The sequence below is a fragment of the Rhinolophus sinicus genome, linkage group LG09, assembly GCF_036562045.2.
Source record: "Rhinolophus sinicus isolate RSC01 linkage group LG09, ASM3656204v1, whole genome shotgun sequence".
NCBI classification, from domain to species: Eukaryota; Metazoa; Chordata; class Mammalia; order Chiroptera; family Rhinolophidae; genus Rhinolophus; species Rhinolophus sinicus.
Genome location: NC_133758.1, coordinates 88,786,756 through 88,802,963, shown reverse-complemented (window position 1 = coordinate 88,802,963; position 16,208 = coordinate 88,786,756). Strand labels below are relative to the sequence as shown.

At 40.9% G+C, this 16,208-nt stretch overlaps 1 protein-coding gene and 1 pseudogene across 9 annotated transcripts in view; both read left to right on the top strand.

Moving 5' to 3' along the window:
- The window catches only part of ICA1 (islet cell autoantigen 1), a 134,967-nt gene that overhangs the window by 85,740 nt on the left and 33,019 nt on the right, over nucleotides 1-16,208 (top strand). For all 9 annotated transcript variants that reach the window (XM_074340769.1, XM_019729783.2, XM_019729786.2 and 6 more), the window contains exons 7-8: nucleotides 7,097-7,222; nucleotides 8,231-8,329. In XM_074340769.1, the coding sequence (XP_074196870.1) occupies nucleotides 7,097-7,222; nucleotides 8,231-8,329 (225 nt within the window). The remainder of the gene's footprint in view (nucleotides 1-7,096; nucleotides 7,223-8,230; nucleotides 8,330-16,208) is intronic.
- On the top strand, nucleotides 14,401-15,225 carry LOC109446419 (cleavage and polyadenylation specificity factor subunit 5; annotated as a pseudogene).

The following is a 16,208-nucleotide window of genomic DNA, read 5'->3' as shown; positions in this document are numbered from 1 at the left end:
AGGGAATTTCATGGTGTGATTTCTTTCTACTTTGTTGAGGGGCCTCAGCTAACGAGCCTTAGCATGATTTCTGATAATAGAAGCTCTGTTTAGACTACGTGTCTTGGTGTCTCCCTATGTTTACATCTAAAATGGTAAAGCCGACATTGTTGACCAGGGTTCCCCAAGATGGCAGCTGCACTTTCTGTGCATGTCTCAGGACACTGTGAGTTACATGCTTCGTGGTAGATCCGTGGCCCTGCGTTCCATGGTTTAGTGTAGAGAGCATGAATTGTAGAACCAAATCCACCTGAGTTTGAATCTAATTTTTATGTGTGAACTAAATATCTAGGTCTTGAGTTCGTCTTCTGTAGAACAGAGATTTCTCCTCTAAATTGTTTTGGGCATCTAATAGGTAGTATGTGATAAATGAAAAGGGTTCTCTGTTCAAAGAAATTTTAGAAAAACTGGAATCATTAAAGTTTAAAAGGCACCATTATCGTAGAACTTCGTAGAGCCTTTCCTATGAATTTTCAAGAAGGCAGAAGTAAGCAGCCTGTACGAGTACTCTCTGGGTGCCATATAACAGAATCTCCTCTTGAATTCATTGAGGCAAAGGAAGGAGTTAATTAAAAATCCGTGTAACCATCGGAAGGGCAACGGGATCCAGGAATTTGAGTACTACCAGGGCTCTCCCTTTGTCTCTCTTCTATACTTTTCTCTGTGTGTCACATTCTCTTCGTCCAATTTTCTTTACACCACAGGAAACTCAAACTCCAGGACTTACTGCCCCTAGTGCTTTAGCCACTAGAAAAGGATTGAGACGTACTGTCTCCTGGTCCAAGTTCAAAATTTCTAAGGAAGCGCTCTGATTCATCCAGCTTGAACCAAGTGCCTTTCCTTAATCCACCAACCATGGTGCCTTAGATGACTGACTCAACTTGGGTTAAGATGCCCATCGCTGGGCCACTCAGTGGGAGTGGAGGAGTGGACTATAAAAGAACATACCAGCTTTCATTTAAATCACATTATTAGAATAAAGAGAAGGAACATTTTTCAAGATGAGGTAAGGATCTTGTTGAGGGAAGATCAAATAAATAGATAATTCCTAAGTCTACACTTCATTGCCCACACACATTCATGATGCACACACAGTCACTTAAACATACAGTACTTCTGTACATAGTACAATGTCAAAATTGCTCCTGCCATCAGTGGATAAGTATATGACAGATCGATTACAGTAAAGAGACTCAGCAAGGTGTTTGATTATCTGACCCTCGAGAGAGGTCTTGGTTCATTGGCCTCAGAAAAAAAGATCTTTTAAGGAAGCCAAAGACCTAACCTTCTGTTTCCAAGTGACTTCAGACAGGCTAGACTTTCTCTTGTGGCACCCTAGTAAGCCACGAGAAGTGTCCACGAGAAGTTGATAGGAGTGGAATCATCCAGTGGGAAAAGGCAAGTTAGACAATGATACTGGGTTTGGGTGGTTAGAGACATAGAAGTCAGACTACTTTTTTCATACACAGCATCACTACCCAAGTCTACAGCTACCGTCATCTCTCCCCTTGACTCTAGATCTATCCTCCCCTCCTCTCATCTCCCTCCTCCAATCCATCCCCACACCACAGTGAGTGATCTTTTCAAATTGAAAATAAGATCCTATCTCTTCCATGCCTTAAGGCAGGGGCGTCCAAACTTTTTTCAACGTTTTTCACCAAGGACCATTTGCAGTAAAATACACAAACAGCCAGGCCAATCACTCGAGGTGAAGTACATATTGCTTCACCTGGTTTATTTAAGTGAACTAAATATATTTTTGGAATTTGCTGCGGGTCAATTAAAAATGGATTGCGGGCCGCAGTTGGCCCGCGGGCCGCAGTTTGGACACCCCTGCCTTAAGGCCTCCAATGTTTTTCCACTGCTTCTAGGATTAAAAGCTAAAATTCTGAGCATGTCTACAAGGCTTCTGATCCAGATTGTTCCCCAACTCACCTCTCTTGCCTTATCTCATACCATCCTTCTGCTTTCTCTCAGCAACCGAGCTACACTGACCTGCCTTCTTGCCCTCCACCCCAGGGCCTTTGCACATGCTCCTCTCTCTGCTAGAGTACTCTCTCTCCTTGCCCAGTTAATCATGCTCAGGCCTTCAGCACAGAGGCTATGTACCACTTCTTTGGAGAACATTCTCTCAGTCAGATTCCTTGGCAAATCATTATTTTGGGACTGTGTGTCTTTCCCTCTGAGCACCTCACTCAGTTTGTAGTTATGCCCTCATTAATGTGAAAATACTCACTGGACTTTCAGCTTCACGAGGACAGAGACCACTTCCACGATACGCACTCCTACCAGCATGTAGAAGATACTAAGTAAATAGTTGCTGGATGAATGGTTGGAGGGAAGGAGACAGAGCCATTTCCTGGAAGAAAATGTGAAAGTAAAAGTCGGATTGTAGTCTTGCTTTAATTTGTTTTTAAAGGAAAGAAAACACTGATAACAAATGCAAAACTATTCTCAAATTATTTGGCTGTAGCGTAATATGAAGACCTTTCCCACTGAATGGGGAAGCCAGCCTGAACTAAGAGGATGAATAGCTTTGGCTTCACCGTACGTAGTTCAAGTTGGGGCTACGAGGTAGAATTTCAGGTTAGGAAGAATTAGTACTGAGAAGTGCCCTATAGTTTTGGCAGTCAAGACATTGCTCCTTTCTCTGGTAAATGGAATTTCTGCAGCTTGAGGAAGGCAGGATCCTAAAGAGGGTTGCAATCATGTCTTAGAGTTTGGAGAATGAGAGGAGAATGGTGGGGCAACAGAAATAAAATTAAGAAATAAACAAAGGGTACATTTATTTGACTGAAGACTTTTTAGAGGACCTTGAAAAACACAGGAGCTCCTCAAGATGTTTATGTAATTGAATCTAATTTATCTAGGATTGAAAGGAATAATAATCAAAAAATATTTTTCACTTAAGTACATCTGGAGGCACGTGAAATTGGACTCCTCATGGTGGCCTGTGCCTGACTGTGTCCTTGGTGTTTTGTCTTCAGGCTGCAGGCTGGAAATGCGTTTTAGAGAGCAGACATGGGGCACAAAATATTAAATTAACTTCACCATATTCGAAAGGACCAACAGTGTAACATCCTCCTTGTTTGGCAGAGAAAGGACTCAACATTTGGGAACTCAGCAGTGCATTAAGTATTTTAATAATCATTGTTGACACACAAAGCATATGGCCTTTCAGAACTCACTGGGTCAAGTGGTAAAGTCTTCTAGGTTTCTAAAATTACTTTACAAAATTCTAATGACATTAAATTAGAGCACAGTTCAAAGTATATACATTAATGAACTTTGTGCTATAAGCAAGTGAAATAAGTTTTCTCCTAGGATAAAAGAATATCTATGAGTAACTGATAATGTAAAGGCAAAATTCAACACCCATGAAAAAATATTAACTTGCATTTAATGAGAAAATCTAGAGCCTCCCTGTCGTGCAGGCGACCCTGCTCGCTGCACCATTTGCCAAGCGGGGAGGCCTGTGGGGTCTCTGCTCCCGCTCCCCACATAAGAACGCAGGACATGGTGAGGCCAAAAAGGAACACCCACGGAGCCATAGATAGGGGAGTCATACCTCTATAGTCTCACTGGCAGCTGGGTTGGAGAAATAGGGAGCAGGAGCCACACTGTTCGCAACCCTCACTGCTCCGCTTGCAGGCTCAGCCACCATCTTCTTGCTAGCCCCCATTTTCTGCTAGCGTAGCCACGGCAGTTATATTAGTGGCCAATGGCTCACTGGTTACAGCTGATGGCCAACTAGCCACAGCTGATGGCTATCTAATCACAGTTGATGGCCATTTACTACCTGAGCCAGCACCTTTCTATGTGAGGCCGAGAGCCTGGAAACTGCTTTCTGGGGCTCTGTCCCCACACTCCCCATAAGCAGGCCAGTCTGTGGATACCTTGTATGTACTCTGTACTCCTAGTCACGCTTTAAGACCCACCTCAGATATACCCCCCTTGGAAGCCTTCATTGTCCACTTACGCCATTTATATCAGTTATCTATGGCCACAAATATGCTGGGAAATAAGCAACTGTAACACTCAATGGCTTTAAACAATTTATTACTCACAAGTCTGTGGGTTAACAGGGCAATTCTGGTCTCTGGTGGGCTCACTCATGAGTCTGTGGTGAGCTGTGGGGTGGGGCGGTGCTCTGCTGATCATAGCTAGCCTCCGTTCCATGTCTGGGGGTCAGCTGGCTGAAGGTTGACCTGTTGGGACAGCTGGGCTCTCCTCCTCACGTCTCTTGCACCCACGAGCCTCTCCCGCCCCTCCACCTGGCCAGCCCAGACAAGTTCTCAGGTTGGCCTGGCATATTCTCATGGCCATCTCAAAGAAGCAAGAGAGACAGTGGAGGCGTGCTAGCTTTCTTTTGTTCCCTAGACTTCCAAGTTCATCATATTTGTTAGCGTTCCATTGGCCAAAGCTAGTCACATGCAAAGCCTAGAGTTGGAGTGAGAAGAGACTACAAAGTTACAGGGCAAAAGGTGGGGATATTGGGAAGTCAGTAGTTGGGGCTTTAATACCATCAACCTACATCCCCTGTGCACCCCCAGTCCCAGTAGTAATATTCCCTTGTCTGTGCTACCTCTGTTCTTCATTCTTAGCTCTCTTGTACCTTTCTTTTTCCCATTGTATTATAATATAGTTGTTAATTGGTCTGTCTTCTCTAAAAAATTTAGAGGGTCCTTACGCCTATGTACTTCCATTCAAGTATTTGTTGACTGACAGCTATGTGTCTTATTCCTTTACAGACACCCCAGTGCCTGGCATGGGTCCTGATACATAATAGGCACTCACTAAGTAGGTGTTGAATGAATGTGTACACAAAAGCTCACATCCATGTTAATCTCCTTCCCCTCCAGAAGTAGAAGAGTGAGGACAGATGCCTCTCAGAACCCAGCTGAGGAGGTCTTCCTGGCCCATGTAACCGGTGAACAAATGCGGGACCTGCAATGATGATGTCAGCTGCTTAAACACCTTTCCCTCCACACTCTCCCACTTCTCCCCTGGGGAACTCAACTCGGGTTTTCTTTTCTCTCTCCTTATTCCTCTCAAAGGAAGGCAGGAAATCACTGATACTTAACTCATTCTCAACTCTTTTTATAGTCAGTGCTCCCAAGTTCTTAGGAGTCTCTATACTCTACCGTGGGGAATGAATGAACTCCAGGATCTATTTAAGCTCATGGTGTGGTCAGTTTAAGAAGAGCTGGATGGCTTCTATTCTCTGGCGGTCCCTGCTCTAAGAATACAGAGGAAATCTCAGGAAATGTTTTATACTACTATGGACATAAGACCCTATCCACGTAGCGTATTAATTCTGTCAATGTAGTGTCAAATGAATTTACTGCCTCATAATTTTTCAATTCCATAGAACCTATGGGGAAAACTTGTGTTTCCGGGTAGAATCATAATTTTGAGCTTCTTGATTTTCAGCAAATAGTGTAAGTTGCTCGGGAGGCAGAATAGCATGGTTTTGGAGTCAGGCAGGTGAATCTAGAATGCCAGCCCTGCCTGTTAGTTACTTTTTTAGATGAAGCATTTTACCCTCAGCAGTCAGAGAGGGTAATTACAGAGGCTAAGAAAGAATGTCGCTGGCAGGTGGTGAGTGAATTGTATTAATTGTTCAATTGTATCAACTGTATTGATTGTGAATTATATCTGTTGTTAAATTGTTAAAAGCGATAACAGTTGTGTATCAATTGTTACTATTATTATATTATGCCCTATAATTGTATAAGGTGTGAATAAAAATTAGTATTATTAGTGGTAAAAATTAATGTATTTTATATCAAATAATCTTCATGCTTATCTTTATTAGAAAATAAAATCATCACATCTAAAACTATTTTAAAGGTTATACTTTATAATGGTACTCAGGTAATTTACCTTTGGAAGTGGCCTGGAAGTTTTCTTCATTCAGTCACAAACTTTGTACCAGGTCATTCAGCACCTGCTTTGGACCAGGTCTCCAGATGCTGAGCACATAATGGTAATCAAGGTAGACACTGCCCTTGGCCCCTAGTATCTATCCTGTGATGAAAGAGCTACCGTGTTTCCCCGAAAATAAGACTGGGTCTTATATTAAGGTTTGCTCCAAAAGATGCATTAGGGGTTATGTTCAGGGGATGTCACCCTGAAAAATCATGCTAGGGCTTATTTTCCGGTTAGGTCTTATTTTCGGGGAAACACGGTATCCCTCTTCCCAACTCACAGTTACCTACCTGGTAACTACAACTATGAATTCTCTGAGATAAATTAATAGTTGGCTAGCTTTCCCTGGTTAAAATATGATGTGTTGATACTTCAGATTGGACGAAGGGGACATTTTTACTTTAGCATTTTTAATGTAGCTGTATTAAATTTTAAAACCTATTTTAGTATCAAATAATGTGAAGAGTAAACACTTCCGAAACTTTTCTCTGACTTCACTCTGTCCCTGAATTACTATGTGGCTCAGGGATGGATGGTGGATTGCCTGTGTATTTACTCAATAATAAAAAGTTGAGTTGATCAGTGGAGATAGTTTCTTAGGCTGCGACACAGTTCCCTTTCGTGGTATCTTAGATTGGATCTTGGAACAGAAAAGAGGACCAAAGTTGGTAAAATCCAACACCAGTTCTTGAGTTAATAGGATTGCATCAGCGTTAATTTCTTATTTTTAACAAACGTACCATGTTATGTAAGGTGTTAACCTTAGGGGAAGCGCACTTCAAAGAGCCATAGGAAAACAAAGAGACAAAAGTTGTTCCCTTGCCGCCTGCATGTTTCTAGACTTGTCACTGTGGTTAGTTTGCGAAAGCCTTAAGAGGATAGGAATTCTAACATTCAACTGAGAAAAATGTAATCAGGGTGGTAAGTCCGCTATAAAATCATGATATGCAGTACTGTCATCTAGGTCTTTTGGAGGTAAAGAATGGATGTTGTAGGATCTCGCTTACCTGAAATTTCCAAAGGTGTTTTCTTATATGAAAGCGATAAGCCCACTATTGGTCTTTTCTCACTGGCCAATTTTAACTGAAGAGTTTGAGTGGTTCAGAGATTCCTTTTACTTTCATAGGTACAAACACAAGTACGTCTTGCCAAAAAAAGCTTTGACAAATTGAAGATGGACGTGTGTCAAAAAGTGGACCTTCTTGGAGCAAGCAGATGCAATCTCTTATCTCATATGCTCGCAACATACCAGGTAACAAAGTGATGTTTGTTACAATGAACTAAGAGGTTTAGATAACAGAAAACTGGTGTTTGAGCTAAAAGTACAGTTTGAGCATTATGAAGTTCTGAACGCCGTGCTCCTAATTTACTTCCCATGTTTCTCCCATCTAGCGGGTTACATTTTAATAAAACCAAAGATTAACTATTCCCTGTATATACACTGTAATTTCCTACTTCCCTGAATTTGCTTAGGGGTGCTTTCTGCCCGAGTGCCTTGGCCCTCCATCTGTACCTTTCCAAATTCCACTCTGTTTAATGTACCAGACTTTGTCACATCTTTCAGAAAGACTCTTCTGAACTCAGCATTGTTGTCTGTACTTCTCATGACACGGACACTTTTTCATCAGATTGTCATGATTTAGTGAACTTGGTTTTGTCCCAATGATTATGTTTTTGTCTCCTGCTAAACTCTGGTTAGCACTTGTCTCCATCAACAGTACCACTAAGCACCAACCAAGCATGGGAGGCCAAACTCTACCGTTGTAGGGAATATAAAAGTTAACACCAGAGTCCCTGTCCTCAAAGAACTTAAAGTTTAGGAAGAAAGGCAGAGACAGTAAAGCCTGGCTACATTTTCTATACTTTAAGGAGAGAACAGTGAAATAAATTCTACAAAATCCAATGAGGGTTTGAAGAAGGAGAAATTAAATCAGTTGAGGGATCACAAAAGTATATTGTTAATGATTAGCTCTGGGTTTTGGAGGATGGATCTGGAATGAGTGCAAAGAGAGTGGAGAGAATGTCCCAGGTGGTGGAGCACGTAAGCCAGGGGAGGCAGTGTCTGGGGAAACAGGAAGGCCTTTACTTTGGCTGACACACGGAGTATAAATAGGGGCATAATGGGAAATGGGAAACGAGCCTGCAGATATGAGCTGGAATCGTATTTTGGAGGACCTTGAAAGCCACAGACACTTCTCTGGGGCCCAGGACTAGAACTGGGCTTTCAAAACATTAATAGCTTTACTGTCTTTCTTTATAGACCACTTTGCTTCATTTTTGGGAGAAAACGTCTCACACAATGGCAGCCATCCATGAGAGCTTCAGAGGTTATCAACCATATGAATTCACTACGTTAAAGGTATGAAAGCTAGAAAGGCCATTAGAAAATCGTATGAAAAGTAGTTTTGTTTATATCACAAACAGCATTAAGCATCATTATTCTAAGAGGCTCCAAATGTCAAAGATAAAACTATGCCACCCAGTAGAGTCTTTTTTTTACTGCATTAATATTCAATATAATGATAAGCCGCAACAATCCATATACAAAGGTTGAACCTTGGGGTTACTGGGAGATAATTGTGGTGAACTCTACCCTAATGGTGGGTCCTGCTCCTTTAAAATACTTGTTTGACATTGCTAAAGAGAAGATTGTACGAGTCTAGTGCACTTCGTTACTTTTTTATTAAATTCAAATGTGCTCACTTGAGAAGGTATTTGTTTTTCTCTTACTTCTGAGAAATATCATTTTATTCTGTGAGTACCATCCAATATATAATTGGACTTTTTTCCATAAGACAACAGGAATATTCTTTAACTATAAAAGCAACATTAAAGTCAATGATTTCTCAACTGAAAAGGGACACATGAAAAATGCCTGATTCTCAGTATTGCAACAGAATGTGGAATTATACTTTTTCTCTAATGGTTGCTAAGGGAGAGTTCATGTCAAGATAAGAAAGTGATTTGGGTTCCAAAAGGATTTTAAGAATGGTGAGAGAGAACAGTGGGTTGCCAGGTCGTATCTTTGAGAGGAAAAGACCAGGAAAGAACTAGTTAAAAGTTCATCTGGAAGTTACCTTCTTTCTGATTTTTCAGGCAGTTTTTATCTCATCACCTTGTTTGGCAAACATTAAAAGCTTTTTCTGTATGTGTGTTTGCCATTAAACACCTCTTTGATTTTGAGATGTTTGTAATGTCACTACACCTACAAAAATACTAAGACAGAAACCCTTTACGACCCTGGCCCTTTACATGAAAGTCCCAAAGAGGAACCCCAAGACAGTCCACTCACCTTGTGATACACCTGACCTAACTCCAGCCAGGACACTTGGCCCTGGGGTTTGTTCTTCATAATCCCTCTGTCAGGGAGTCACGTGCTCACTGACGTGCTGCATGAATGCATTCTGAATGTGCCCTTTTTTGGTCTGTTAAAGGGACTGTATCAGGGGAGGGTGACCTTTCATGCCTTATGTATCCTCCTTTGTCCAGCCAACTGTTGTGCACACCCTGAACCCGAGCCTTTCTCAGTGCATCGGCAATGCGACCGTTGTGTGTAAAGACTGCATTCCTTCCCTGTGATTTACTGCTGCTTTCAGCACCTTAGGGAGCAGCTCTCCAGACCAAGGCAGACTGATTAAAATTAGCACAACTCACACTATTCACATTTCTTACACAAGCCTGAGCAGAATCCCATGGATTCTTCTTTCATAAGGCAAAGGGTTTGAGGGCATGAATGTGCATCAGATTTTATTTTATAACAAATACAACTTCAAAGGCTGTCTTTTGAAAGACAACTGTACATAACACAAATCAGCCAGGTGGAAGATGAAATGATATCTACCCCAAGTACAATTTAAAAGAAGCTCAGGTTTGAGTTAATTGCATATAAATAAAGCACAATATGAAATTGAAATTGTGCCACAAGAATGGGTGCATGCTTATGTGTATCCCTGACCTCCTGGGCTGAGGAAAATATGGTTCCTTAATGTTTGCCATGATATTTATCCTGCAGAGAGGATCAAGCTGGTTATGTTAGAGGGTTTCTGGACAGAGAATTTAGTAAAAGTTTGGTGGAAGTGGTTCAGAACATAATTACAAACATTTTGGACAGATGATTCTCCATTTTTCTTTTATACCCCCAGAGTCTTCCTTAAATTATGGTGTAAGTAATATTTATGGTTTAATTGTAATACAAACTCTGTAGGAGTAATACAACTGTTAAGGTGTAATATGATTACAGTAATGTCAAGAATGATGCATACAGAAATCAACCATATAAACTATGCTTTTATTACCTCTCTTGAATGCTATTCCTCTAGGCTTTCAATTATGACATTATATTTGAATCTCAAGCTAGCAGCTAATTATTTTCCTTATATGGACTCAAACGTATATAAAAGAATCCTGTTACTACACAGCCCATCGTTGCATAGATAGAGGCACATTGCCTATCATCTTGTATGCCATGAAACATGAAAATGAAAACCATTAATACCTTATGTAATACCATCAAGCATGAGGATATTACCTGACTTACCAACCCTCTTGTACTAATATATTTTTTAAATACATACTTTCTATTTAGATTTTTGATTTGATCAAGTTATCTTTTAATATATATAATTTTCCTCTGAGTGGCACTGTATATTGATAATGGATCCTTTGAAATTTAAATAGATATTTTCACAATTTATTTGTTGCCTGGATTTACCTAAGCAAATAGCCCCTTAAATGCCTTTTGGGACTCTGGCTGGAAAGAAAACATTTTTTTTTGGAGAGGTTTGCCAAGCTCTGTTAATGAAAAGCAACCCATTTGTTTTCTTTGCTGCAGGGTGTATTCTGAGTGTGTTGGTAATTGTGCCATTGCAGCTGTATTTCCTGACTGTTAGTTTTATGCTTGATGAAGGATGATAATTAATGTGTTAAACACTCGGTGCATCCTGTTTTGAGGGAAGAGTCTTTTGCTGAAGAATTACAGGGATGTAACTCATGCCCCAGAAGCTCAAGTTTTATTTCTAATGAATGAACCTTTCTCTAGAAAATATATATAGTTCTTTTCCAAAATAATTTTATTATAAAAGTGAATTGAGTTGCCACCTCTTACAAGTTAAAAAATATCCAAGTCACTATTTTGACATTTTGTGAATATTTTGTGGTAGTGTTTTATGTGACAACAGCTTTTTACTCAGGCCTGATATAACTCTATTGATTCTACTTTTAGTGATACAGTCCTTCATCATTTTCGTTTGTGATAGATTTTTGTAGCATTTCAACTTTATGGAAAATTTGGCATTGAAATTTAACATTACAAAAGTTTCTAATCTAATAATTGTAACAGCTCACATTTAAAGTAGAGAGGCTGTGTTTTCAGTGGTTTCCAATAAAAGAAGCAATGCCATAATCTCATATTTTCAAGCAATATGTATTGATTCCTTAAAATGCTGCTAAGCATATGTATTTTGCATGAGTTAGCATTAATGTGTTAATTTTATACTGACTCTAAATCATCTGGAAATGTCTTTCAAATGATAGAAATTATCAAGTCATGGGGAAAGGAATGGAATTTTACTAGCCTGTCTTGAAAGCACTGTCACTTTTTTAGAGAAAGTAATTTAGACTAAGAGTTTAAAGTACTTTTTAAAAAATTAAATGAATGCTGTCTGTAAGAAAGCAGTACCCATCTTAAATTACCGACTGTCAGATGTGGTCATGTTTGCTTCATCCTTCCAGGATGTCATTTACTTACATATTTCCCCACAGATCCAGAACAGGCAGCAGGAAAAAAATAAAAATAAAAATAAAAATAAAAATAAAAATAAAAATAAAAGAAGCCCTCAAAAGTCAAGTGGCTTTACCCTGAAAAATCTAAAATTCTATTTGTACCAATGGCCTTTTCGTCCCTATCTGGCTTGCTATCATGTGGGTTGTTAGATGTCTGTACAGAGAATTGAGCGTTGGACCTTTTAAAGAAGCGGACACACTCATTCAGAACTGGTAGAGAAGAAGGCATGTTCTTCTGTATTTGTATTTTTAAAGAGATCAGAGTGGCTATACTTCATGAAAATAGCTGGTAGCAAAGTGTATTCCTATGACGTGCCCATCCAAGGTTTTTGGAAGGAAAGCCGAAAAACAGGATAAAGCATAGAATGGAAGAATACAAGCTCGGGAGCCAGCCAGAGCTGGCTTATAATCCGCTTTTGCCCCTCCAGTTGTGTGCTGCTGGTGTGGCAATGGTGGTAAGAGGTAGTGGTGGCAGGAAGGGTGGCAGCTTGATGGTGGCACCAGTACCTCCATGGTGGGGTCCAGAAAATAGCCATTGGCTGTGTCCACACAGAAGGCTTTGCTGAGGTTGCCAGGTTGCCCAGTCTAGCTTGTTAGTTTCTTTTTTTTTAATTAGTTTCAGGTGTGTACAAAACACTGTAATGATTAGACATTTAAACACCCCTCACAAAGTGATAACCACCCCAAGTCTACTACCCATCTGACACCGTACATAGCTGTTACAATACCATTGACCATATTCCCTATGCTGTGCTTTACATCCTGTGAAAGAATATATATATATACATATATATATGTATATATATTTAATTATAGTTATTCAATGTCTATATTTAATTATAGACATTCAATATTACTCTACTTCAGCTTCAGGTGTACAATGCAGGGGTCAGGCATCTACACAGTCTATGAAGTGATCCCTCTGATAAGTCCAGCACCCATCTGGCCCCCTATGTGATCTTTACAACATTATTGATTATATTCCCCATACTACATTTCACATCCTTGTGACTATTTTGTGACTACCACTTTGTACTTTCTAATCCCTTCACCTTCGCCCCCACCCCCCAACTCCCCTCCGATCTAGCAACCATCAGGTTTTTTTTCTCCATTAAGTTTCCTACTCACCGTTTTCAGCCTGGGTGATTTGCTTCGCAGTGAGTTTCACAGGCAAGGCTGTAAATGGCAGTGGGGTAGGAGGTCTCTCAGACCTGAGCCAGGTAACCTAACCCACTCCCTCCTGACTCCCACAGATGCTCTGGCAGCTCCATTCCCAACCCTGTCCTTCTTCAGCCCTGCAGGCCAGTCTGGGCTCATGTAATCCCCACAGGGACATGAGAGGGCAGAGCAGGCCTGCAAGCAGGAAAGGAAGGAGACCCTGCAACAGGGCTCATTCTAAAAATGCAGTTTGGCTTTGCAATGGGCGCTTAGTCTGTGCCAGATTTCTAACTCTAAGGAAACCTGAATTTGAAAACCTAACTCTGAGCATGTTCAAAAATAACCATTGAAACAGATGTGCCAATGTTCCCTCCTCTCTCTCCTGGGGTCTGAGGCGTAGCACTGTTATGTGGAACATCATTCTGGAGACCAAAATGCTTGTAGCTTTCACAATTCAAAAAACATCTTTTTCTACATTTTGTTTTTCTCAAATACGTATGCCTAACAGCCTTCTTCCACACACCTCCACATTTCTCAGTTAATCACTTGAACATTTACCGACAAGCCACATGGCTCCGTAGTTACTTGCTTTGAAAATAAAGCCATAATAGTTTTTATGAAAATTGGGTAAATATCTCTGCAATGCTATTTCAGTTGCCAGTCCCAACATGGCAATTACTCATGGCGCACATCCAGAAGATCCTTTAAGGCTTTCAAGTTTTTTCTCAGTGTCATTACTTTACACAGCACTTAGCAGAACAATTTTTTTTTTTTTCCCCAAGCTGCTCCAGGCCAGATCATTGCCAACAGCCAATTGGGATATATCCAAATCGCTGGGAAAGGAGCGGGTGGGTAGAGGGGCTAACCAGAGGTGGACAAGCCAGAGTGTGACTGGTCATCAGTTCATCCCTTGTGATGACTGGTCTTTGTGCTTCTGGGCAGCCAGCCGGTAGCTCAGGCCCTTCTCACAACAGTGAGTTCGTCTCCACCCCCAACCTCCTCCCACTCCCTAACTCTTCATTGAGGGGAAAGGAAAGCATTTTCCTTCTGTGGGTCGTTACTCTATAGCCCGGGTACGCTGCTAAGGGTGGGGTGTGGTAATGTCTAGGAGAGTTTGTCATGTTCTGTGTGACTCTAATGTACGCAGGTTGGGTACTATAATTAATAATACTGTTAGGATCAGCACTGACATTTACAAAGTGAAGTGCATACATTTCAGTTAATCCTCAAAATGACATTGGGAAGGTGGGCATACTTGTTCTTGTTTCCAGGTTTCAGTGAGGAAACAGAAGCTCAGAAAGTTCTAGTAATGTGCCAGAGGCCCCATGCCCAGTATGTGGTAGGTCTGGGAACAGACATGCTCATGCCTTTTCTACTGTCATGTGGCATTTCTTCCAGGTGGCACTTCTGGCTGTGAGGCAGGAGAGCAGGAGAAAGCAGAAGTGCCACCTTTAAAAGGTACAGCTGTAAACTTTCAATTAAAAATAACACTTGGAGCCTCTTGTGCTCTCGTGTTAATGGCAGATGGTGGTGCCGAATGGGACACAGATAACCGCCACTGGCCCTAGGAAAGGCTCCCTGCCTCCGCCTTTCACTTGCTATGAGTACCCAAGCTCACCCGCATGTCCATGGTGCCACCCAGTTGCTTGCACACTGGTTGGCCCCGAGGTCGAGATGAGGGAGGCGGTCAACCAGTTCGGCAACAAATACATCCAGCAGACCAAGCCCCTCACCTTGGAGCACACCATCAACCTGTACCGTCTTACCCATTATATTTTTAGCACAAAAGAGCCCCTCTATGAGAACATCTCTGTTGCAGTCAGATTTCAGTGCATGAAGGAGGAATTGCCTAGTGGTGAACTTAACCCAGGAGAAGATGATGTTGAAGGACTAAAACACTTAATGACAGAGATACTGGGTCGTCAAGATGGAGGCCTGCAAGACCGGGTCATTGATGACGGCATTGGTAACTGGAGAGAACAGATTTTGAACCTCCTCAATAGCCCTATATTCCTGCACATATTAGAAGGAAAATAAGAAGTTGTTTTTCGTTCAACTTCAAGAGAAAGCCTTGTTTGCAGTCCTTAAAAATTACAAGCTGGTAGCTGCACCACTGTTTAATTGTGTGACAATGCACCAGGATACAGACCCATCATTTCTAGTCTCCCTCAGCTTTTGAGCGGCTTCAATTTTATCTACAACTGAATTCCTGCACAGTGGAGAAGTTAAAAAAAGCCGTCCCTGTGAGCACAGCTCTACACAGTGTAAAATAAACATGGTAGAAAAGGTTTTTTTCGTTTTATCTCTTTCCCAATCCCTAAATTGCTACCTGCTTTCTATTGTTTGAATCGCAAAGTTAATATGAAGAACTAGATAGTGGTGTAAACACATGTGATGATGTTTAGTTTGCTTTTGTTTCTACACATACGTTTTTGTACTACATTAAAGAAAGTGGACTTCTTTCCACTTGTGTTATTATTATTTTTAAAATTTCACGTTAAACTTGTAAAATGCTTTAAAAAAATAACACTTTAAAGTCTTTGTTTCTAGATGAAAAGCATCTTTTATATGTCCGTCCCTCAGACACCTGGGAACCTGTGAGCCTTTAGAATTTGGAATGAAGTCCTCACGATTCCCTGGGCACCTCATGTGAAGGGGACTACAGTAAATGTCCGTGGCTTGGCTATTCAATACTGTTTCTTAACTAGTTGTAGAATTTTAAAGACTGTGAATCCCAGTTCAAATATTGCTTCTACCTGTTAGTGGCTGAATGGCCTTAAGCAAGTTACTTCACCTGTCCAGGTCAGGACATCAGGACTCCAGTGTGTATCTGGGTTTTGTGAGATGTGTCAAACATGCCGTGCGGTACCTAACACAAGATGAGCCCTTAAGACATCTATAGATTTTCAAAGTTGTTGATATGAAAGCGCATTTTGAGTGCTTACCATGCAGTCCGTAGTGTGCAGAAGCATTATCTCAGCTAATCCTCACAACGCCCCAAGAAAGGTATACATCTCATTAGCTCCATTACTCTGATATGTAAACAGAGGCCCCAAGGTGTGAAGACCATTGTTTTCCCTGTTACAGCACTATGTGATCAATTTCCAAAGTGATACCTTCCCAATACCTATTTTCTTTTATTTTAAAGAATAAGAGTATATATCTTATTTATGATTGCGTTTAGTGTTTTCTAATTTTACTCTAACTTTTTTGCTCTATCGTACAATTCAAAAGTGCCTTCTGGTCCTAGATTAATAGTGTTCCTTGTATGGTGCCTTTATAAATTTATAGCTGCATGT